The sequence below is a fragment of the Amblyraja radiata genome, chromosome 21, assembly GCF_010909765.2.
Source record: "Amblyraja radiata isolate CabotCenter1 chromosome 21, sAmbRad1.1.pri, whole genome shotgun sequence".
Classification (NCBI taxonomy): Eukaryota; Metazoa; Chordata; class Chondrichthyes; order Rajiformes; family Rajidae; genus Amblyraja; species Amblyraja radiata.
The window spans coordinates 19,858,775-19,884,488 of NC_045976.1; the positions used below are offsets into that span (position 1 = coordinate 19,858,775).

A 25,714-nucleotide genomic window follows, 5' to 3' on the forward strand; every position below is an offset into this window, starting at 1 on the left:
AATTTCAATCTCAATTATCCACTCTTAAAAAACACACAAAGTGCTGGAGTAACTTAGCGGGCCAGGCAGCATCTGTGGCGGACAGACCGGGTGACATTTCGAGTCGGGACGTTTCTGTCAACGTTCCGAACATCGTCCAGAAACAAAAGACAAAACACTGGCAGCGTGATTTGGACCATGTGCCTTTGATGTCTATATAAATCATAAATCGTGGACACTACCTGAACAATTTATATTCGGATAACAGCAGTCTTTCATTCGGGAAAATGCAAATGCACGTTGCAATGTTAGACACATATCAAAGAACGATGGGTTTAAACGTCTTGCAATTAATATTTTCACAACACGTCCTGTCTAAATCCGGAAATGCTGGGTGTCAGACAGAAGATCCTAGGTCTGATCTGGACTGACTTTTGGAGCAGACATGTTTCCCGGAATTCCTGCTACAACTGAATTTGTCCCTCCCCTGCTAAGACTTACTCAGTCGCTGCACCAAGTGCGTCTCTAGCGAACATGAAGGATAAATTGTCACTTTTTTGCACAAATCGACCACAGTTTGTCAAGCTGGGGGACAGTGTGTCTGGCACAGTGGTGTGCAATGTTGGAGCACCACAGGGAACGGTTCTGGCCCCGTTCCTCTTCACCCTGTACACAGCAGACTTTAACTATAAGTCTGACACATGCCACGTACAGAAATACTCAGATGATACAGCGATTGTGGCATGTGTAAGGAACGGGCAGGAGGAGGAATACAGGAACTTGACCAGTGCCTTTTGTGCCTGGAGTGAAGAGAACTGTCTCACCCTGAACACTACAAAGACTAAAGAGATGGTGGTTAACTTTGGCAGGTCCAAGCTCCCCCTTCAGCCGGTCAACGCTGCAGGGGCTGTCATTGAGGTGGTGCAGACATATAAATACCTTGGAGTGCACCTTGACAACAAACTGGACTGGTCTGTCAACTCTGACTCCCTCTACAAAAAAGGCCAGAGCAGACTCTTTTTCCTCAGAAGGCTTAAATCCTTCAATGTGTGTAAGGATATGCTGCACATGTTTTACAACACAGTGGTTGCAAGCGTTATTTTCTACGCTGTTGTCTGCTGGGGCAACAGCATTAGTGCAAAAAACAATAGGAAGCTGGTCAAACTGGTTAATCGAGCTGGCTCAGTGCTGGAGGGGAGAGTAGACTCTGGGATGGAGGTGCTTGAGAGGCGTATGAGGCACAAGGTGCAGGTCATCCTGAAAAACCCCGGGCATCCCCTCCATATAATTCTGGAGAGACAAAAGAGCACTCGGAACAACAACCGGCTCCTCTCCCTGCCCTGTAGAACGGAGCGGTTCAGGAGATCCTTCACCCCTGCAGCCATTAGATTTTATAATTCGGACCGCTAGGCTGTAGGGGGATGCATTTTGCAATTATTAATTTTTAACTGTTAATTATTGGTCTTTTTAAGTATTTATTGCTCTCAGGTAGTGTCCACATTGTATTTTATGTATTTTCTGTCTGCGTTCGTTTTGAATCTGTGGGTTTGTTGATTGGGGGCTTCTGGACATCTGAATTTCCCTGAGGGGATCAATAAAGTATTTATTATTATTATTATTATTATATCCACTCTCGTTTCCCTGTCCCCTGACTCTCAGTGTGAAGAACGGCCTTCACCCGAAATGTCACCTATTCTTCTCTCCAGAGACGCTTGCCTGACCCGCTGAGTTACTCCAGCATTTTGTCTTTTATTTGTAGAATTTGGTGGCAAAGGAGATAGAATTGATGAGTTCCGGAGTTCCCGTTTCGCATCTACAGTGACTGTGAAGGCGGACTCAGTGACAGACCCTGGCAACAGCAGCTGGTGGCGGGGCTGTCACTCACCGAGTAGGGGGCGGGTCTAGTGCCGCCGACGCGGCCGAGCGGTAGACGGGACAATGCCTCCGGCTCGTCCAATGGCAGCAGCAGGTCGCATGTCATTCACCGTGAAGGGGGCGGGTCTGGTCGCGCAGAAGCGTCCAATGGCAGCGGCTGATCGTCCGTCACGCAGCTCTTAGCGGCGGGCCCCGTGACGTCAAAGCGTCCAATGACCGCTGTCGCGTGCCTTGTCCTCCCCAAAGGCTCCTCTCGGATCTTTGGTCCTCCCTCCTTCAGGGCTCCTGGCGCGGAAGGCGGGACAATGCTGCCGACTCGTCCAATGACAGAGGCCGAGCCGAGCGTCTGGAGGAGGGGCACTGCCGCTGGTTCGGCCGATGACGGAGCCGGACAGCCGCTAAAGGACTTGGGGGCGGGTCCAGATCCAGTGACGCAGCGCCTGTGGCAGCGGCCGGGGGGCGGGTCCAGATCCAGTGACGCAGCGCCTGTGGCAGCGGCCGGGGGGCGGGTCCAGATCCAGTGACGCAGCGCCTGTGGCAGCGGCCGGGCCCCTGTCCGTCAGCGGCAAGGGGGCGGGGCAGTGCGGGGGCCGTTGAGCGCCAGCCGCGGAGAGGCGGACTCGACTTCTAATCTCCATTAAACCCCCACTTGGAGCTTCAGCCCCATTCCCAGCGGCTACCCGCCCCGCCTGCCAACCAGTGGCGGTGATGAGAGGAGCCGGGGCTGCGGGCCGCGGCCGAGCGGGAGGCCTGTGATGTGTTTGTGCCGCCGCCGGCCTCCCTCGTCCCCGCTTCCCCCCGCCGGCCGTTGATGCTGCACGGCACCGTCTCTGCGTCTGCCCACAGCCGCTCTGCACGACCACGGGCCTCGGCCTCTCCCCCGCCCGGCTCCGGAACTGATAGCGTGAGGCCAGGCCGCCAGCGGGCCACCAGGCTCGGTCGGCCATGGAGCTGCTGCTGTGCTGCGAGGTGGCGACGGTGAGGAGGGCGCTGCCCGACCACAACCTGCTGTGCGACGAGCGGGTGCTGCACAACCTGCTGACGCTGGAGGAGCGCTGTCTGCCCGCCTGCTCCTACTTCAAGTGTGTCCAGCAGGACATCAAGCCCTTCATGCGGAGGATGCTGGCCACCTGGATGCTGGAGGTTCGTGTCTCAACGACGCCCCCTTCTCCTCCCCGGTATCCGACCTCTCCCGTCCCCTCAAAACATTTCCACCCCCGCCACCGATATCCGACCTCTTTACCACCCTCTCGCCCCCTCCTCCTCCTCAGTTCCTCTCCGATGTCCGACACCAAACCCCCCTCCAATCCCCAGCCCTAAGCCCCCTCAATCAATTCCCCCGCTATCCGACCCTTTCCCCCCACTCCAGTCCCCGATCCTCTCTATTCTACCTCACCCGGGTAACCTCCCTCCCCCCCAGGATCCTCTCTAGTTCCCGACCCCAGAAGCCAGCCTTCCTCCCCCGCCTGTGTCCCCAGATTCCCTCTGTCCCCCTCGCCACACCTCCCCGGATCATTGCCCAGCACTTTCCTCCCCATCCATTCTCGGTCACCCCCCACTTCCCCTTGCCTTGGTCGGCGCAGAGTCCCGGGGACCTTCCCCCTCCATCAGCCCTCTGCCGCAGGCCGGGGATCACGAGGGTTTTACTTGAGTAGCTGTGGCAGGTTGACGCAGGCCCGAAAGTGTGTGGTCCCGAGTTTGCCCGGTGTGAGGGGGCTCCTTGCCGGGAGTGAGGGAGGCGAGGGGACTTCTTTCCCGGTATGTGGCTCCGAGTTTGCCCTGTGCGATGGGGATCTCACAAGCTGCTCCTGGGGCCATATTTCCTTGTTTTTGTGGGCAGTCTGACTGTAGTCTGAGCAAGGGAGTGGGGGACGGTGGTTGTGCGTGGGCGTGGGGCTGAGTGGAAGCAGACTCCAGATGTGTGGGCTCCGATGAGGACTTGCATCAAATGAGTGAGTGGGTGACCTGACCTTAATTGTGAGAGTTGACTGCAGTGTTTCAGATGTGAGCATACTTTTTATTTTTATTATTGTTCAGAAATAGACTAAACTGCCTGTTGGTGCTGTGATTGTGACTGAATCATTTCTTGCTGACTAAACCTGAAGTAGGTGATTATTGAAGGCTGGTACCAGGGCCTCGCTCTCTGATTATATTACCTTGCATTCCTAATTTTTTAGCCCATTTTCTCCCCAGGTCTGCGAGGAGCAGAAGTGTGAGGAGGAAGTCTTTCCTTTGGCAATGAATTACCTGGACAGATTCTTATCAATTGAACGGACAACCAAATGCCATCTGCAGCTGCTTGGAGCTGTCTGTATGTTCCTTGCATCCAAGTTCAAAGAAACCATTCCTCTAACAGCAGAAAAACTTTGCATTTTCACTGACAACTCCATCAGACCATGCGAGCTTCTGGTAAATTTCACTGCCTATTGTCTGAATCTGAAAATTCAAACAATGTTGCAAAATTTTATTTGTGACCAGTAATTCCACTGTTTAATATTTGCCTTTTGTAGGCAATTGTGAAGGTGATCAGCTCAAAATTTAATTTGGAATGTTAAACTATATCCAAATTTCCAGTAATTCATGTCTTATTCTGGGCACAATTGAAAATGTTGAAGTTAGTTTTTTTTAAAGGTAGTTTCCCTCAGATACATGTTTGGGTAAATGTTTTCTTGAAACTGCCAAAGGATAACAGAACAAAACAGAGGCCATATAGTCCCTCAAGTCTATTCTGCAATTCAGAAAGGGCACTGTTGAACCATTGCTGAATTCACTTTCCTGCAGGATTCCATACTTTCCATGTTAATGTCGGTGTATGTATTATACGACTGAGCATCCATACCTGTCACAATAAATTTGAAATCCTTTGACCTAGAGATATTTTACCTCACTTTTGTCCAAAATGATCAATATTCACCTTGAACCTCTGCACCCTGGTTCTTGACGACAGCTGGGGAAATAACTGCAAGAGGTATTGAGGCACAGAAATTATAATGAGAGATCAGTATGTGCTATTGTGAAGGACATATGTTCTGCAGCAGTGTGCTCTCAGCAGCTGGCTTTGTCATTGTTTGTTAAATAAAATAAAAAAGCTGAGTCCAAACTTTGAAGTATATTGAAGTGCTGTATGTGCTAAAATCTGTCCCCTTTTAACACTGAAATCAATGATCTAAATGGGCTGTAGCTCCCCCTGGAGGGAGATATTCAATATTTAGTCCAAAACGATAATCTGACAAAAAGCCAGCCATATGTCCATCACACAATTTGTTGTTTAAAATGTCTCTCCCTTTGAGATTCCCGGGCATTGTTTATTTTGCTCTCAAATGTTGCCTCTCATTATTAAATTTTAATATTGCCCATTATATATCTTTATTTGTCAGGAGTGGGAGTTGGTAGTTTTGGGAAAGTTGAAGTGGAACCTTGCAGCAGTGACCCCACATGACTTTATTGAACACATTCTGAAGAAACTTACCCTGCCTAAAGACAAGCTGCCATTGATCAGAAAGCACGCACAGACCTTCATTGCCCTTTGTGCCACAGGTATGAGCACCTGCAACAGATACAGTATGAATGAGGCACCTGTGGGAGAAAGTTGCCCTTGTGATTGCCTATGTAAACCAGACTGAACCTCTTGTGCTTGGAAGCTATAGAGGAAAATATGAAATACAAATGGTGATCCTGCTGATGGAGCAAAATTGTTTTTGTTGGAAGAGAATTGGGATTTGTGTACATGGCCCCTTAGCAACATATCAACATTTTTTCCTGGATTTTTTTTTTTTCAGCCAGGTCTTATTTTTGAGATCTTAACATTTAATTCTTCAATTTTGTATGATATTTATTTATTCATCTATGTATGAAAAATATGTTGTTGGGCACTTGCGGTTAACTTGTTCAATTCCAAATTCCTGCATCCTTGTCGATAATGGAGACTCGGTGTAAACCTGTCTGTAATTATGCTGTTAGGTGTTGTAGTACCCTCGAGTGGAAGCGAATAACTACTAAGCAGCATGTTTACATGGGCAATTTTAATTCAACATTTAGACATAAAATTCATAAGAAAACTACAACTCAAAATGTAGGTAAAATTGATTACACCAGCATACTTTGGTCTCGTTCTCTTCTAATGGATTTAATTGAAGACTGTGGTTAATTTTCACTATTTAAACTAGATGTATTAGAAAATAAGATAGTCACAAATTGCTTGAGTAACTCGGCGGGACAGGCAGCATCTCTGGAGAGAAGGAATCGGTGATGTTTCGAGCCCAGACCCTTCTACTCAGCATTTGTTTAATCGAGTTACTCCAGCATTTTGTGCCTATCTTTGGTTTAAACCAGGATCTGCAGTTCCTTCCTACACACTAAATGTATTAGAAAATTGGTTTATTCATGCTTATTTTAAGATTTATTTACTGAATGGATGTTTAACTAAGTTGGAATTTAATAGAATCCTTGAATGTTTTCACTTTATAAAAAAAATAAAAAAAGCAATTTGATTAATCCAATTCCAAAGCAGACTGTGAACCATGAAGGCAGCTATACCATTAGCTTTTATTCATACAATGCAATAAACAAAGTTCAAAGATCATTGCAGTAACTATTACAATAGGGCTGTTCAGGGAGTTAACATATTAATTATTCATATTTTTAAAGCCACCTGTCAGTTATTGTCTGTAAGTCAAAGAAATTTGAGCTTTAATAAAAATAATTAATTGTGAAGCTTCACACAAAGGTTAATGTTGTCGAGGGAGGATATTTTGGCCCTCTGGTTTGTCCTTGTGCTGGAAACTACAATTCTCTTCTATATATTAACTAACAACCCAAAAGTATGAAATGTATAGTTCATGGTGTAATTATAGCATTGCAGAATATCTCCATTTGAAAACCAGTTTATCTTTAACACCAATTCTCTTACTGCAATTGCAGTTTCTAGAGCACTTTTCCCATTTGTATTTAAGTTGAAACCAAAAAATTTACTGATTTCAATAATATTCATAAAATGTAGGGTTTTAGTGTCAAATAATCGCTGAACATTCTAATCTGTAATTGCCATGGCAATTTAATGTGAAGTTTACAGTTAGCTATTTATGCTCAAAATTAGCTGTGAATAAAGTCTTAATTCTGCTTTCTGTTTGATATGTATAAAATAGTTCAACTCAATAAAAATGTTCTAGGCAAGTCTGGTTTCTGGTTTAAAAACTGGGGTCCAGAGAAAATGTTGCATCCATGCAGATTACTCGGGTGAAAAGTATTTCATATTCCCTGGCATTAACCTTGTACTGTGCTGACATTAGCAAATTTCAAATATTAACACTATTTCAGCCTGAAGATACTTATTACATTGGGATTTCATGTTCATAAGCCACTAAGTATTGCTAATCTCATTAGTAGTTCTGTAAATTACCCATGTTTGACTGACACACCTGATGATTACTGTGTTGTAGGTGATTTACCAAATCTAAGCATAATTATTGTTGAGACAAATCGCTAAATCCATCTTAATTAATCCATTCCAAGTATCCAAGCCAGCGGTGCTAGCTCGAAGGGCCGAATGGCCTCCTCCTGCACCTATTTTCTATGTTTCTAATCTATTGCCTGTTTTGCAACATTAAATTGTTTCTTGAATGTTAACATGCATGTTTTCATGTCAATTTTATCTTGTATCCACATGTCCCGTTCTTCATAATTTTATTTATAACATCCAACTAACGATCGTTTTTTGGTTCTTTTTTACAACAAAAAATAAAATTCTCCATGACTGAATTAATAATACAAATCATAGTAGTTTTTAAACCTTCTCTGACGTGATTCTATGATTTAACCCATGTAACTCAATGTTTTTATTGATTGACTATTTTCTTTCATGTATAAAAATACTTCTAGATTTCTTTAAGTATCCATCTCCACCTAATTTTATTAATGATGGTGATGGGTCTTGTGGTGTGGATAGAATATAGTTGGGCTTAAGGTTCAGAGTATTTAATTTCATATTTTAATATTAGTCTTGCATAATAGAAGTCTCTTAGCTCACCAAATTTATGCTGACAACACCACCAACCCTTTTCCTCCACTTATTTCCCTGTAACCAATTCTCACAACATGCCCATCAACTTGAACCTGGTATTTCAGTCGCCCAATCATACAAGGGATAATTTACAGTGACAAATTTACCAACCAACCTATATATCTTTTACATGTGGAAGGAAAACAGAATTGGGCAGATCCCCATGTGGTCACTGTGAACATGCAAACTCCATACTAACAGCACTTGCGGTCGATCCAACCCAAGTTCCTGGCGCTTTGCAGCTGTGTGCTGCCCTCTTGAAAAGTAACTGACTTGTATTTACTTGCTTATCTTCACTCCTTGTGGTCTTCTAAAGATGTCCCATTTGATTTATAGCAGGCAAATGCAGCAGTGAATTTGCACCATGCAAGTTCCCAATTTAACTGAATAATCTATAAAACATTTTGTGCAGGTAGATATAGAATTTGAGCATTGACTTCTATAATTTTCAGTCAGATTTTTTAAAAAAACTTCTTGTTGCAAGAAATGACAAAAGCCTAATACATTAATTGAAACGATTACACAAATCATTGTGACCAAATAATTTTTAGCTGTAAGTGCATTTTTGCACATTTTAAGTACTTTTTTTCCTTTCCAACTGTTATGGGTGAAGCAGATGGGTCTTTATCAGACCTGAAAATTGATAAATACCAATACATGATTAAAAATGCTACTCTCATCTGCAACATAAGTTGCTTTTTGGCAAATAATGGAATTGCAACTCATCAGTTTATGATGATAGTACCTGTACTAGCAGCAGGAAGATTTTATTCATCCAAACTTGAAGGGAAAAAAACATTAAAATATTGCAGATTGCCAACAGGGATTTTTATTTTTGCTAAATTATCCCCATCTAAGTGATTTGAAATGTTCCGACTCTTTTTGTTGAAGAAAATTCTCTCCTAGCTTGGCAAACTCTCTCTGTGTGTGTGTGTGTGTGTGTGTGATAAATGTCCTGCCCTCAGGCCGTTTGTGAGCTTGTCAGTTTGAATTCATATCAGTTGGAAGGTCATTTCCATGATTTTCTATACGAAAAGATGAGGTGGCTCCAGACAATGGTGCCACACTCCTGTTGGAGACACTTGCCTCGCCATTTGCAGTAGTTAATTAATATGCTAAAAATAGAAGCCATTGATACAAATCACTCCCTGTTGCACAACAAAGAAAGAACACGTGGAGCTTTGAGAGCCAAGTTTATGGTGCTTGCTGTGGAGGAAAGCAAGAGTGGCGATAGAGGCTATGCAACACTTTTTAAGCAAGACCCTAGGTCTCTGGCTGTTTGCTAGCTATCCTTATTTGTATTGTGAATGGCATTTAAAGGAACCTACAATGTTATTCAGCATTGAAATTGTGACTACATGTGAAAGCAGACCTACCGCAGTGTTGGCTGGCAGGAGTACTGTGGTTCTTTATTCAGATTTTCATGATCATTTGCTTCTGGGATGCCATTTTACTGAAAAGGGAACCATATGTTCTGATTTCAAATATGTTAGAATTCATCTGAGTTCTATTTGAATCAGTCTGCTCAGATGTTGATTTATGTAGAAAGTGTGTTTATAGCATACATAGAAAATATGTGCAGGAGTAGGCCATTCGGCTCTTTGAGCCAACACCGTCATTCAATGTGATCATGGCTGATCATCCACAATCATGTTTTCAGCATGAAGACTGTATTTTAGAAATTTAATTTAAAATCATATACAGGTGTATGATTGAAGCTTTGAAGTTTTTATGGTGTTTATCCCTATAGATTTCAAATTTGCCATGTATCCACCATCAATGATTGCGACTGGAAGTGTGGGGGCAGCAATATGTGGACTTCAGCTCGATATTGGCTTCTATTCGCTTTTAAATGACAACTTGACAGATCTCTTGGCCAGCATCACACACACAGATGTGGTGAGTACACTATTCAAAGGCTCTGACGCAAGGTTGGCAACCTACAGCTTGTCAGTGGGCATTCTCAGTTTTGGAACACGTATCCATTTTCAATTAATTTTGCTGTTAATGCTAACATTTCTTGAATATTAACACCTAAATTTATGTAACATGAAAATTAGTCAGCTGGGGAAGATTGTTTAATTTTATGCAGCATCAAAATCTCAATGTTTAAAGTACCCGGATTATATAATCTGAGTGTTATCTCTATTTGGACATTATAAATGAAAGTGTAGTAGTCAGAAGTAGCACAGTTATTACTGTTTCATAAATGGTGCTGTATTTTTTTGAGTAGGAGGGGATGTTAAACATACTTGTTCACTATTTGGTATTATTTTTCATGTAGCTTTATCTTTAATAGTATTTCATTCGTGTAGTTGGTATGGACATAGAGAATGTTGCAATCTTTATATTTATGAAATAAAATTCTGAATGCTTAATATTGAATGTATATTACCAATTATAGTCATTTAAATAAATGAAATCAAGAGTGGTTGATTGTTGTTCATTTTGCCATGGATTTTTTTTAAATTGCATCCATTTTGGAAAATCTCTTGAACATGGTGTATAATGTCTAAATATATTAACTTTTGTTAAATTTACATGGTCTTGCTTTTCATGCAAATTGTTCAAATGGACTGTTTTACTGGATGGTAGTATTGTCGTTGGTGGGGAGGGAATGATAATACACAGAGGATGGCTGAGAATCAACTTATTACATCAGTGGAAAAGTCCATTGAGAAAGGAGAGTAATAAACTTCAGCTGTTATTACTCAAGTTTTTAAACATTCAGCTGTTATATTTGAGGATTTCAGCCTTTCAAACATTGATCTATTTCAAACTTCAAGTACATTGTGATTAATTAAATTAATACGTCTCTTTATCATGATGTTGCTATGTTATCCATCAATTGGTAAGTGTTTGATTTTCTCAAAACGTATCTTATTTGGCATGAAGACAGATTGTCATGAGTGCTGCTGTAGATTTGGGTGGTCTTAATCATGCCTTTTCCATGATGTTTATTTACCAGACATGGTACACTACATTCAGCACGTTGTGTGACACTAAGCGACAAGTGCAACGCTTGTTTACTGCAATGAGATGGGGAAATAAATTAATTGAGTGTTTTTTATGCAAAAAAAAAACCATACATATTTTCTCCTCCTTTGATAGAGGAGCATTTGTGTATGAAGAAATTTCAAAGTTCTTTAAGAACAGAGGATATGTTTTCTAAATTTGCCAATTTAATGGACAATTATGTGAAATGTGAGTCCTTTTCAATGCTTGAAATCGGGCCTTGTAGATTAAGGCCTGGTCTTAAAATATTTTGCATAGTTTAGTTTATTATCACGTGTACCGAGGTACAGTGAAAAGCTTTTGTTACGTGTTAACCAGGAGAATATCATTTTGTTTACATCAATTGATGTTGCACAACTACAATAATGAATCCTTCACACAACTTGCGCAAGTAATAAAACATTCAAATCCATCCAATAAATGTCCAAGAAATTGTTAATGCTCGGTGACAATTGAGAAAAGACAATGTTATCACTTTGCAAATATTGGTCTCTTTTATTGGGTCATCACAAACCTATCCTGCAGGCGATACACTGCTCTCCCACAATAGACTTGAAGCAAGCATCAGTGCAGATACACCATGTTGGAAGAAGTTTATCATAATGTTATGCAGGAAGTACAAGGGAAGGTACTGAGCACTGATTAGGGCAACATTGGAGGGCCAACTGGAACAGGGTAGCGATCCAGTATGCTTAATTAAGTCCCCTTTCATGATTTTTAGGGATTAGAGACCTCGGTGGACCTGCAGTTGAATGTGATAGAGGAGGATGCTGAAATCTGAAGATCTGATGGGTGAAACATCACCCATTCCTTCTCTCCAGAGATGCTGCCTGCCCCGCTGAGTTACTCCAGCATTTTGTCTACTTTCGTGATAGAGAATGAGGTTTATGCGGAAGAATTGCATCTGAGAAACTGAGATTTGTGGGTGCTTAATTTAGACTGCTCGTCAGCCTGATGTTGAGTACACAGAAACACTGACAGTTCAAATCTCAATTACATCGACTATAACTGCAATCTTCAAGTAAACTGCTGCTTTTAAACAATATGCTGGCTTCAACTTTCAAGTAAATGGTTAGATCCAGCCGAGGGAAGTGTTTTCAAACCAGTTTGTATACTGGGCTAGGTATGCGTCTGCCATGTGTACACACACAGTGTAACTAGTGAGGATAGGATTGGACAGTCAACATTATAGCATGACATTGCACATAATGGAAAATCCTACTTGGGAAAGTTGAATTCACGAAGGCTGCAGCAATTGTGTATCCACGCACTAAACCAGCTCTATGCAGGTTATCTCAAATGTCTACAGTACTTGGAATTCCCGTGCAATTTTGCAATTGGCATGCAACCTTCTGTAAAATCAAATAAAGACAGCTTAGTAACAAGTCAACTGATATACATGGTCTATTGGGGTCATTATTGCACTTAGAAAAAAATATTAATTGTAACTTACCTTTTCTCATCAATTGGGGACAACCTTCCTAAGTTGTTCCTATCATTGTTTTTCTAAGTATGCAATGCACATCAAATTTGGTGAAGTAGAAGGTGAAACCTTTACCCACCATAGCCTTTGCCAATCATGATCTTTTTCAGGATTCTGGGCCATGTTCATTTAAGATTCACCAATTTTGTAGGATGTATTCCTGGCAATTTCTATCACTGACTTCCAATTCAAGCTTTCCTAGCAAGTCAAGTAGTGCATTTTCCTATCTGATACTTCTGTCACTAAACAGGTGTTCAAAGAAAATAACAATAAACATTTAAATTCTTCCACAATTTTTCTCCGTGGTATGCAGTAGTATCAATTAATCACTTTATTCACGGTGCAAGCCAATCTTAGAGTTAGAAATTTAAACATTTGTAGGTCAGTCTCAAGTGTGGATAATGTTGTTGCACATGTGTTAACGATCAAAAATTTTGAAGTGGTTTGCCATGGCTTCATATAACTTAGTGGTGATTAAAAGGAACTGTAGATGCTGGTTTATACCAAAGATGCAAAATGTTGGAATAATTCAGTGGGTCAGGCAGGAAACGTGTTCCCGATGTTGGGGGAGTCCAGAACCAGGGGCCACAGTTTAAGAATAAGGGGTAAGCCATTTAGGAGGGAGACGAGGAAACACTTTTTCTCACAGAGTTGTGAGTCTGTCATTCTCTGCCGCAGAGGGCGGTGGAGGCCGGTTCTCTGGATACATTCAAGAGAGAGCTAGATAGGGCTCTTAAAGATAGATAGTCAGGGGATATGGGGAGAAGGCAGGAACGGGGTACTGATTGGGGATCAGCCATGATCACATTGAATGGCGGTGCTGGCCCGAAGGGCCGAATGGCCTACTCCTGCACCTATTGGCTTTCTTCACTACCTGCTGTGCCTGCATGCTTACTTTCAGTGACTGATTTACAATCACACCCAGGTCTCGTTGCACCTCCCCTTCTCCTAACCTGACGCTATTCAGATAATAATTTGCCTTCCTGTTCTTGCCACCAAAATAGATATCATATTTATCTACATTATACCTCATCTGCCATGCATCTGCCCACTCACCCAACCTATCCAAGGCAGCCTGCAGCCTCATAGCATCTTTCTCGCAGCTCACACTAAAACCCTGCTTTGTGTCATCCGCAAATCCTCTTGTCTAAATCGTTAATATATATATTGTAAACAATTGGGGTCCCAGCACCGAGCCTTGCGGCACCCCACTAGTCACTGCCTGCCATTTGTGAAAGGACCCATTAATTCCTACTCTTTGCTTCCTGTCTGCCAACCTGTTCTCTATCCATGTCAATACTCTACCCCCAATACCATGTGCTCTAATCTTGCACACTAATCTCTTGTGTGGGACCTTGTTAAAGGCTTTTTGAATGTCCAGATACACCATAGCCATTGGCTCTCCCTTATCCATTCTACTTGTTACACCCTCAAAAGACTAAGCAAGCATGACTTCCCCTTCATAAATCCATGCTGACTTTGACCGATCCTGTCACTGCTTTCCAAATGCGCTGCTATAACATCTTTAATAATCGACTCCAGCATCTTCCCCGCTGCTGATGCAAGGCTAACTGCTCCATAATTCTCTATTTTCTCTCTCCCTCCTTTCTTAAAGTGAAGTTACATTGTCTATCCTCCAGTCCACAGGAACTGATCCAGAGTCGAGAAAACATTGAAAAATGATCACCAATGCATTCTAGGGCCACCTCCTTGGGTATCCTGGAATGCAGATCATCTGGCCCTAGGGATTTATCTGCCTTCAGTCCCAACAGTTTACCTAACACCATTTTCTGACTGGATTCCTTTCAGTTCCTCCCTCCCACTAGATCCTCGGTCCCCTCGTATTTCCAAGAGATCGTTTGTCTTCCTTAGTGAAGACATAACCAAAGTACTTGTTGAACTGTTCTGCCATTTCCTTGTTTCCTGTTATAAATTCACCTGTCTCTGACTGTAAGGGACCTACATTTGTCTTCACTAATCTTTTCCTTTTTACATACCAATAGAACCTTTAACAGTCAGTTTTATCTTTCCCGCAAGCTTTCGTTCATGCTCCTTCATCCCTCCCCCCCCCCCCCCCCCCTCTCTTAATTAACCCCTTTGTCCACAGTTGAGTTCTAAAACATTTCCAGTCTGGTTTGCCACTTCTGGCCAATTTATATGCCCCTTCCTTGGCTTTAACACTATCCTTGACTTCCCTCGTCAGCCGCCTTCCCAGTTTTATTTTTTCGCAAGACGGGGATGAACAATTTCTGGAGTTCATCCATGCGGTCTTTAAATCTTTGCCATTGCATCTCCACTTTCAACCCTTAAAGTATAATTTGCCAGTCTATCCTAGCCAATTCCCATCTGGTATCTTCAAAGTCTTCTTTATTCAAGTTCAGGACCCTAGTCTCTGAATTAACTGTGTCACTCTCCATCCTATTTGAGAATTCCACCATGTTATGGTTACTGTTGCCCAAGGGGCCTTGCACAACAAGATTGTTAACTAATCCTTCCTCCTCACACATTACCCAATCTAGGATGACCTGCCCTCTAGTTTGTTCCTCGACATATTGGTTTAAAAACCCATCTCGTGTACATTCCAGGAAATCCTCCTCAGAACTGTTCCCAATTTGGTTGGCTCAATCTATATGTAGATTAAAGTCACCCATGATAACCGCCTTTACCTTCGCTACATACATACCTAATTTCCTGCTTGATGTTATCCCCAACCTCCCTACTGCTGTTTGGTCTGTATACAACTCCTACAAGCATTTTCTGCCGTTGGCTATTTCGAAGTTCTACCCATACCGATTCTACAACATCCAAGCTAATGTCTCTCCTTGCTATTGCATTAATCTCCTCTATAACCAGCAATGCCACCCCACCTCTTCCTTTCTGTTTATCCGTCCTGGATATCAAATACCCCTGCATGTTAAGCTCCCAGCCTTGGTCATCCTGGAGCCATGTGTCCGGAATTCCAACTATATCATATCCCTTAACTACTAACTGTGCATTCAATTCTTCCACCTTATTTCGAATGCTCCTTGCATTAAGGCACAAAGCTTTCAGGTTAGTTTTTCTTATCTCCCTTCTACCTTTTACCTATGTTGATATGCTTGTTATCTCCCTTCTCCTTTCTACCTATGTTGAACCATTTGCACAGTTTCTCCTGCACCATACTTCAAGATATTCAGCCCCTGGTATGCAAAGCAATTGACTTTAACCTCTACTGAGAGCAATCTCTGTACTAATGCATATTGTGCTATCTCACTCCAGGTAGTATTAATTCTAGGATGGGGGTCATGTAATACTTTTCCCGACAAACTAAGTATTTATCCACTCTTTGTGCTGCTTAATTCTTGTGGTTAGGAAGCATATGACAAACCTGCTCCCTAATCCTGCTTTGTTTGTTTGCAGACTGTACTTAGTATGCAAGAAAACAGCAGCTAGGATTGACTGAAATGAATGGAAGAATGAGATCGTTTCCTTACTTGTATTTGCCCGAGTTGGCAGCTATTGGCATCCGTTCAGTTTTCCAATTTGAGTGTTTTGCATGTGGAGTAACAGTAGGGTGATGCAGCTACAGAATAGAATAATTGTTGGTTATTATTCCATAAGACCTCGGATCCTACTCACAATGGAAAGCACGGTGTAGTAGGTTACCCTGTGCCAGTGAGCTTAAAAATCAAAGCAAAATGAGTTTTAGAGAGCTAAGCGTGGTAATAAGTAACTCTTCACGTGCTGAAGTTACCATGGTTTGTTTTAAATACTGTTATTGTAAACATTACCTGTAACGTATTTTCTGCTGGTTTTAAGACTAGTTGTTGAGGCTTCAGCAACTGTCATGTACTTAAACAGTATTGCACAATTTAAATCATTTTTACACTTGTGAAATGTTCCATTTGAATAAATAAAAATAAACAGGGTTGCTGTTTAGACAAGAAAACAGGCCCATTATATAAAAATAAATTGATTCAATGCACACCTCAAAAGATTTCATAAAATACTTTTTATATATTTAAAAAAAACAAAACAGATTCCAGATTTGAAACAACTTCAGTGTTGGGCTCAACCAGCACATTTTGTCAAACTTCCTTCGGAAATTGGTCAGTCATTGTAAAAACTTGCTGCTCTCCCTTGTGTGAAATTTTTACGCACCATTCTTCCCCCCCCCCCCCCCCCCATTCATTTATATAAAATCTTCAGCAACCATCCCCTCCCCATTATAAAAAGCCGCAATCGTCTTTGCCCCTCATCCTCTTGTTCATTTAGCAGAAAAATAGTAGGTTCCTATGTTTTAGTGTTGCTAGGGAAGAATACCGTGTCTCACTGCCAGAGTCTAATTTCCTGTGTTCTTTTGTTCCTAGTAATTTTGAAGCGGTGGATTAGGTCACCCATGTTCCACATGCTGTTAACAACCAGTAATAATGGGCACCTTTATAATGGATAAAAATGAATCCCAGCATTTTGTTTTTCTTTCTTGTGCTAATATGTATGAGTCTTCATTTCAATACACTATTTGTTCAGTTTTCTTAATTAATCAAAAATGTTGGTGATTAAGTCTGCCATCTGCATTTTACTGCTGTGCAAGGAAAGGAGAGTTCTACACTCTTAACAGCACAAATATTTTGCAATCAGCCTTATTGGTAACGAATTGCAAAGTCATAAATACTTTATGGGTGTGTTATACACCAGTGCTGAGCTAAAATAGTTTGATAAACCTCTTAGAATCTTAGTAAAATTATTTTTAGCTAAGCAACTAATTAGTGTTTTGAAGTGGGATGACTTTGATGCATTGTTTAAAGGTGATGGGGTTAACCTTTAATTGTCTGAATTGGACTCCAGAATACTGCGGTAAATAGCAGTGTTTCTACTCCCACGGAATATCATTTTAGTCACATCATCCACCAGCCTTAATGCAACCAATCAGACGACCTTTGTTTTGTAAATCTGATGCTGTGTTTTTTTTAAGGATTTGGAAACTCCAGTTTATAAGAAAATTGTTCTAAGGTTTTAAAAGACAAAACTAAAATTAATCTGCATGTGTTGAAGATCTAAAGGTATTCATAAATCAAACATGGAATTTGGGCTTTTTAACAATTGCCTTTGTTGCGGCATTTTTATCTCGTCTGTTTACCCTTTTTGTCTGCTATTGCAAGGGTGTTCTTGGTTTAATCGTTAGCATGAAACTATGACGTGCTATGCAGGCTAATGTGTACAGGAAGTAATTTAATTCTTTTTTTGCTTGGTTGGATGGGACTAGTTTGATAGAAGATTAAATTACAAAGAACTGTTTTTTGTGTTAACATCCACAAACAGATTTTTTCAAGAAGCACTTTTAAAAGGCCTGAGTAGTCAAGCAGGTTGAAAAAGATGGCATTTGGTCATTCCTATCTGCATTTGACATTGTTTAACTGGCGCAAGGAAGCAAATTTATTTCTGTCTAGTGGTGCACAAGTTCAGGACTTGATACATTATTGGCTGAAGATGTACTACAATGTTAGAACAGTAATATTTCAGACAAGACTGCTTCTACCTTATCAGCGAAAAAAATTATAGCAATATTTACGCAAGTACAGTAGTTGTCATGGTGTCCTAGCATTGTTCAATTCTCACTTAATGCAACCAATCAGACGACCTTTTTCACTTGCTGTTCAATGGTCTTCAAGTGACAGGATAAATAATAAATGACAGAAAAATAGCAGAACATCAGGATGTGCACAGGTCACTAATAATGGTGGGATGGAGGACACATGACATTAATGTTGAATAGAATAGTCAGACTGAGATTATATAAGAACTAGTTGGGCCAAGGAATTTAGAGTACTGTGTATAATCCTGTTCATGTTACAGGGCATAATGATGGTACTGGATACGATGTTAATAAGATTTGCAGGGATGATGATGGAGCTGGCGAATGTTAAGCTGATAGTTTTCTTTTTTTTAAAGTGAGTTGAGGCAAAATTTAATTTGTGTGTATAAACTTATCAGGGTCCAAGAAAACAGGAAGGATTTTTTTTCCCCCACAAGAGGTCAATGACTAGAGCATTGGTTTGAAATCATATTTAGAGGATTTAGTGGGAAGTTTGGTGTGTTGAGGGGGAAATCAACTGAAGTTTGGGTGTGAATATCCTACAATCTGTAATGCTGGTGGAGGCATCATTTGAGCCAGTATTTTATGAAAATACTGGCTGAGCACCTGGTGTCATTTCATAGGAATGCAGATCAAGAATTATGAAGTTCGGATTCAACTAAATAATTTTCTGTCTGGCATGGGCCATGGGCAAAATCCCCCTATTTTTTTTTTAAATTCTGCAACGGATTCTAGAAAATGAAGTGTTAACCATTGGTAAATCTCCAGAGGCAGACAAAACATTATTTAAACACAATAATTATGACTGTCATAACAGTACTTTGGAGAGTGTGCATTTCTTTTTAAAATTATTGTAACGGTGAGCTTGGAAAAGACCTAACAGCTGCTTCATCTCCCACTACAATACTGTTCAGTTGCAAAACACATAAGAAAACCACTTTCAATCTATGAAATGTTATCCATTTACAAATAAATAGACTTCCTTGATTTGCTACTTTGTGCTGCAACCAGTGACTTTGGGCTAGATGTTGTAAGATAGCATGCAGTTATTTATACAATCTGTTGCATCTGTAAACAAAAATATGCTCTACAGATATGTGATGTAATCTCGCATTATGATATTATCTTTATAAAAGTTAGTGCAAGTAGTTCCACTGCTACATTGCAGTTTGAATAATGTGTAAGTATGTAATGCTCTTATTTGGGCCAGGTATGAGAGAGATCTATGTTTATATGATAAAAATGATATCATATGATATAAAATGCGGGGACTTTAACTGCCTTGTAATTAAGAATGATATCCAGCAGTTAGTTTAACATGGCTAAGTGTGATTATTATACACTTGATAGCATGCAAATAAACAGACAACTGATTTAGCTTCAGGGTGGAATTGGTCAAATATCATGAAGAGAAATGCATCAAATTGCATCTGCATGGACAGATTGGATTTTGGATTTTATTTAGCCTTGGGGTTGCATTTATATTTTGAATGTGCAGATGAAAATATGAGATGCACTAAATGTGATTTAGTTGCATTATATTTACTGTTATTAAGCTGCAAAGTCTAGTAAATGTGTACCTTGCCCTTCTGATTGGTGTAAGTCACCACTGGGTAGTCTTACTAACTTGTCTTCCTGATCTGTACCCTGTTCCTCTGGATGTATACTTGCTCTTTCTAATAACTTCCACACAGTCTGCACAACTTGTCTGTGTGGAGGAAGCCCTTCAGTGCCAAGCAGGGTAATTCTTCTTTCATCCATTTCTGAAGGAGCAGCTGCATCAGTGAATGGAGAGGTTCTGTGTAGACGTTGCACCATTCTTAAGCAACTGCAGTGATTTCCTGACTTCTTTCTTCTTTCTGGAGAAATAAATCAGTTTGCCTTTAGTTTGTAACTGCAGCTGTGCCAGATTCACTTTCTCCTTTTTCCCCCCTTCATTGCACCAACCCACCCCCACCCAAACCCAGGCTAGTAACTGGCATTGAATTTGTAAAAGGCTGACCTCAAAAGATCCGGTGGGGTCAGTTGAATAACATAACCGGCGGAATGAAATAAGACAATTGTGGGGATGCAGCACAGGAGACATTGCTCTTGCTGATTGTTGCAAGACAGGGCTAATAAGCAGTTTTATTAGTCAATGCAACACAACTGATTCGATATCATTAGTGTTTGTCCCCATGTCCAGTTTTTTTAAAGTTTCATTGAGCCTGTGTGAGTGGTGGAATCCGGGAATAAATGAATGCATAGGAACAAATTTTATAGCTATGACTAAAGACTGGCATTGGTTTGGACTTTCCAAATATAGAGCCAGCTTAGAGTTGCTGGCATTTAACTGTTAGTCAGATAGTCTTGTTGTACAGATACTTTTTATGATCGAAGGTCAAAAATTATTTTTCCTGTGAAACTAAAAACAAAAAATCAGTTACAAGAATTTGTTAGCATTAGAGAGGGACAATAAAGAGGTATACTGCACAGAAACAGGCCCCTTTGACCACTGAGCTTGCATTGACCGTCAAACATCCTCTCACTCTCATTTGATGTTCCCCTGACTCATCAGCTCCCTTCAGATTCTACCATTCACCTGAACTCTAAGGGCAATTTACAAGCCAATTAACCTGCCAACCTATGTGTCTTTGGAAAGTTGGAAGAAACAGAACACAGAAGAGGTCCATGCAGTTATCTGGAGAACAATCTCCACAACTAAGACACTGGAGGTCAGAAGTAAACATGGGATCGTAGCGCTGTGAGGCAGCAACTCCACTAGCTGAGGTAGTTTGCTGGCCAGTTTTAATATCTGTCTTAAGGGGGCATTTTAAGGGGGTTATTCTAAAATAACTGCAAATAATTAATGGTTTACGTTTCATTCCTAAGCAATTGACAAATATTTCCAAGGTTCTTACGTTTTATCTCGGTCATCAATCTATATCTTGGAATTCATTTTTTGGGCTGGATTCTGTTTCTGACCCCATGTCCAAACTCTGCTTGCCAGCCTACTTTCGTCATTCTAAATAGGGCCAAGCTTGCTCTCTGAATGCAAGCGGTGTCTGACAAGCCTGTGTGGGTTATGTACTAAGGCAGACCTCTGTTGTTGGCTCTGGGGCCCGTAGCTCATCATGGTCAAAGGCCTTTGCAAATGTTCTTGAATATCTGAAATTTAAACTTGTTTGAATAAAAATTCTGTAAAATCCTAACTTCAATAAGGGGGAAAAGAGGAGCAGGAGTAGGCAAACTGGTCCCTTTAGTGAGCCCTTCCATTCAGTTACATTGTGTCTGGTTGAATTTTGGCATAAACAGTATTTTGTGGCATCCTTGCAGTTTTGGTGTTAACGAGAAATTAAAAACGTGAAAGGAAACCGCTCATTTTTTTGCGCACCAACTTTCTAACTGACAGAAAATGTTTCTTTAAGCAGTTTATTTTAACTTCTAATTATGAAACTGAAAATGTTATTAGACAAAGTACGTGGAAAATCTTTGGACAATGTTCATTGCAATATATGTTACATCTTCCTTTGACCTGTGCCTAAACATTTGAAGTATGTCACAGATTGATATTTACCTTGTAAGATTTGGATATTTATAGTTTGGTTTACTTTTCTCCATTAGGATTGCCTGAAAGCCTGCCAGGAGCAGATTGAATCCTTGCTGGTCAGTAACCTGAGACAGATTCAGCAACATCAACAACAGAGGGACCCCTCAAAAAGAGTGGACGAACTAGACCAGGCCAGCACTCCTACAGATGTGAGAAATGTAAACCTGTAAGGCTGCTGGAGCAGAAAAGACCCTGTGTGATCTTCCCTTTAGAAATAAATCTTGTTTTTTTTTCCATTTTTAAGATGCTCCCACATAGAAAATATCTAAAGCTTTTTAGAAAAAAAAAACTGATATTTAAAAACTGGTGCCTATGGTGTTCTGCAGAAGGGAATCCCACCATAAATGTTTGCATAATTGCTATTATATTATCGACGAACATGCGTTAAAAGCATAAAATAGCTAGCTAAATGCAGGCCTGTGTATGTGGGATCAAATTATTAGATATTTACTGTTCAATTTTATGGTGCATACACCCTCTTCAGATTTAAATAAATGTCTTATGATTTGTGGCTCAATTTGGATGCAAAGCAATAGACTGAGGATTTGAGGAGGGTTGCTGGGAAATAACCTCTTTTATGAATGAACCATCTTCAGTGTGGAAGGAATTTAACTGCCTTAAGATTTTGAACCTTGTATCTTCCTTCGAAATTAGTTACTGGAGGTTTACCCAGCATCTGGTTGTACACTGGGTATATATTTTGCCTTGAAGGTTCAGTGCTTGCCCAGAAAGTTTTTTTTTAATCAACTTTAATTTGTCTCTGTTTTTAGGTGATCTTGTCAATTTTGTCACTCTTCCTTCAATTTCACTGTTCATCTCTCATGTGGATCTTTTTTTTTTAATTGTCTGGGAGATTTGGGCATTGATAGCAAGGTTACATCTATTGCATGCTCCCAACTGTCCTTGAAAAGGTATTGAATAATCTTCTTGAGCCACTGCAGTCCATAGAGTCAAGGTACTCCCAACGTGCTATTGGTTAGGCAGCTCCAGGATTCCAGCGACAAAGAAGGAGCATTAACGAGTGTCTTTTAACTTGTAAATGTGTGTTTTCACTTTCCCTATGTTAGTTTCAGATTTTGAATGTGTTGTTTGTTTCATTTTCCCTTTACTTTTTATTGTTTGGTTGTTTCATCTCTCAACAATCATGTTATATAAATATCAGTTTTTGGTTCCTCCTTCAGAAATGGTTCATTCAACTCACAACAGCATTGCTCGCTCCACATAGAACTGTTCCTTTAACTGTGGGCCAAACTTGAGTTCATATAGGGTACTCTCCAATCCAACTACCAGCTAGTTGATTACATTTGCCATGGAACTCAGCTGATGTGAATTTTTTAGTCATACTTATTGATCTCGCATACACTTCAACTGTTTGACTACCTAATATTTTAAAGGGTGGAGAAACTCCATACTTGCATTTGCGAAGATGTGTAACATTTTTCAAAAAAGGTGATTTCCAAAGTGTATTTGATTTTTATTTTGTGAAGACATTGGCCCACAGTTACCATTATTGTAAACCATTTCATTTGAAAAGCACTTTGAATATATTTCCCAAGGAATGAATGGAATGGTTTATGAAATTGACTTGTTTACCAATTTCTGGTGTATTATATAATTATGGTGTTGCTGGAAAAAGAAACAATACTTTATAAGGAAGACATTCCAGTGTGGGTTGCTACATTCCGCAGATGTTCAGTAACTTCATGTATTGTCGGTGTCACAGAGGGTTCTTGTGTGCCAAGCTATGACATTGCTGGTGCAAGAAGCAGCAAATATCATGGTTCACAACTTGTTATTTGAGAAATTTTGTGTTGTCTACTTGAATTCTTCTGCTCCATCATTAGGACATGGTTGGTAAAGAGTTTGGGTGGTTTATTTGCACATGTTTTGATAATGATCTGAAATTGCAAATTACAGCCATTGATTGATTAAAATGTTGATCTAGGGAATTGTGAAATGCTGGGCTAAAAGTATTTGAAAAATAGGTTTTTGCTTAAGTGGAGCAGCCTGACCTGGGTTGATGAGGACAGAAAATGGAGTATGAATCTTTAATTGCGCTGCTATGAAAAGCTATGATTTGTTTCATTCTTATTCACATTAACAGTACTTGGCTGTATTGTTTCACTGAGTGTGCTGCTATTTTATAAACATTTTTATAATATATTATTTTACTGCTTAAGTTTCAAAATCCTGGGAAAATGAGTACATTGATTTACTGGAAGTGCCCATGTATGGTTTTTTCCAATAGTGTTTCATGATTTTCTCTTGTCACATTCTACAAAGACAGCATAGTTACCTCAGGTTTACTGGACAATAAAATGGTTACCATTCACAATACCTCACACTTCTACAGTTTTTGGGGAGCCTTGAAGGCATTATTATCTTTGAGATAAGGTTGAGCACGTTGTTGTACATTGTTGCCTCAGCTGAGAGATGCACAAGAAGGTTGCACAGACATAAGGCTCCCTACTGGGCTCAGTAACATTGCCATGTACCTCATTTACTTTCAGATGCACAACTCTGTTCTTAAACTTTTTGCTTTACTGAGTGATGCCATACCAATACAATGTTATTCTCTCACAATGTGCTCTTGTATTTTTTTGTGATTGTTCATATGGTTAGGGATGAGTAGCCAGCATTTATAGCTTGAGTACAATGTGGAAAACTTGTGGGGCAGTTGATGGATGCAAGGCTCATTTCAATAGATTTGTGAATACATATTATAAAAAGCCTTCTTTGTTCAGTATTGAAAAGGCTTTTTATTCATTATATAAAATGACCTTGATTGGATCATAGATGGTTTTATGGTGTGAGGGAAATAGGCATATCTATGGACAATAAAGTCACTTGATCCAAAATGTACCTGCGTGTTTGTTTTTATTTTCTCACATCAACTAAAAGATGCAACCTTTTGTGCAGTATGGTTTTATTTAATACTAATGTTGAAACAAGGGAACGTAGTGAGGTGATGCAAATGGCTTCCAGAAAATGGGGCGGCACGGTGGTAGAATTACTGACTTGGGTTCAATTCTGACAACGGGTGCTGTCTGAACGGAGAATGTACAGTGCCCTGTGTACAGACAGACCCATCAGTTATTTATTTGCCTCTACTCAACAATTTGAGATTTATAATAGGAAAAAAATCACATGTGGTTAAAGTGCACATTGTCAGATTTAATAAAGGGTATTTTTTATACATTTGGTTTCACCATGTAGAAATTATAGCAGTGTTTATACATAGTCTCCCAATTTCAGGGCACCATAATGTTTGGGACACAGCAATGTCATGTAAATGAAAATAGTCATGTTTAGTATTTTATTGCATATTCTTTGCATGCAATGACTGCTTGAAGTCTGTAATTCATCGACATCACCAGTTGCTGTGTGTCTTCTCTGGTGATGCTCTGCCTGGCCTGTATTGCAGCTATCTTTATGCGTGTTTTGGGAGCTAGTACCCTTCAGTTTTCTCTTCAGCATATAAAAGGCATGCTCAATTGGGTTCAGATCGGGTGATTGAAATGGGGGGGGGGGGAGACTGGGACTATGTATAAACACAGCTGTAATTTCTACATGGTGAAACCAAAAATGGCCTTTAATATAATCTGAAAATGTGCACTTTAAGCACATGTGATTTTGTTCTATTACAAATCTCAAATTGTGGAATACAGAGGCAAAAAAATAAATGATGGGTCTTTGACCCAAACATTATGGAGGGCCTCCATGTCACCGCATAGGTTTTTATGAGGTGCTCCCATATTCCAAAGACATGCAGGTTTGTAGGTTAATTGGCTTCTGTAAATTGTCCTAGGTGTAAGATAGAACTGGTGCACAGGTTGCGCGGATGGGGTCTATTTCCACGCTTTTTCTCTAAACTAAAAATAGGCATGTGCGTTTAATGGGCAACAGGGTGGATTACTACAATGTGGAATTGTGAGGATATGGGTGTTTCTGTAAACCAGCACTCAGTAGTGAAACTGGTTTCCAAACTTCCAGGTTATTTTCCTGTATTTTATGTAATGTTCCCATTGTTTCATATCCTGTATTTTAAGTAGTATAGATCATGGTGTATAGCCAAAAAATGAGATGAAGCAAAAATAAATAAATCTGTTTTTACAAAGAAAATTATCAGATTGTTTTTTC

At 40.4% G+C, this 25,714-nt stretch overlaps 1 protein-coding gene across 2 annotated transcripts; it reads left to right on the top strand.

Annotated features, from left to right (window-relative positions):
* Nucleotides 1-2,366: 2,366 nt before the first annotated feature.
* On the top strand, nt 2,367-24,432 carry ccnd2 (cyclin D2). Of its 2 annotated transcripts, none has more exons than XM_033039723.1 (5): nt 2,367-2,997; nt 4,048-4,263; nt 5,232-5,391; nt 9,663-9,811; nt 21,589-24,432. In XM_033039723.1, the coding sequence occupies exons 1-5, from the start codon at nt 2,800-2,802 to the stop codon at nt 21,742-21,744; spliced, it is 879 nt and encodes a 292-aa protein (XP_032895614.1). In that variant the 5' UTR covers nt 2,367-2,799; the 3' UTR covers nt 21,745-24,432. The 2 variants fall into 2 exon arrangements, with proteins under 2 accessions (XP_032895614.1, XP_032895615.1); XM_033039724.1 differs by lacking the exon at nt 21,589-24,432 and adding an exon at nt 11,649-12,321 and having other exon boundaries at nt 2,800-2,997.
* The last annotated feature ends 1,282 nt before the right edge of the window (nt 24,433-25,714 follow it).

Excerpts from the sequence above, each read along its gene's own strand:
- ccnd2 (XM_033039723.1), top strand. The coding sequence starts at position 2,800 with ATGGAGCTGCTGCTGTGCTGCGAGGTGGCGACGGTGAGGAGGGCGCTG. Across the intron at positions 4,264-5,231 it reads TCAGACCATGCGAGCTTCTG|GAGTGGGAGTTGGTAGTTTT; the intron begins GTAAATTTCACT and ends TTTATTTGTCAG. Across the intron at positions 9,812-21,588 it reads GCATCACACACACAGATGTG|GATTGCCTGAAAGCCTGCCA; the intron begins GTGAGTACACTA and ends TTTCTCCATTAG.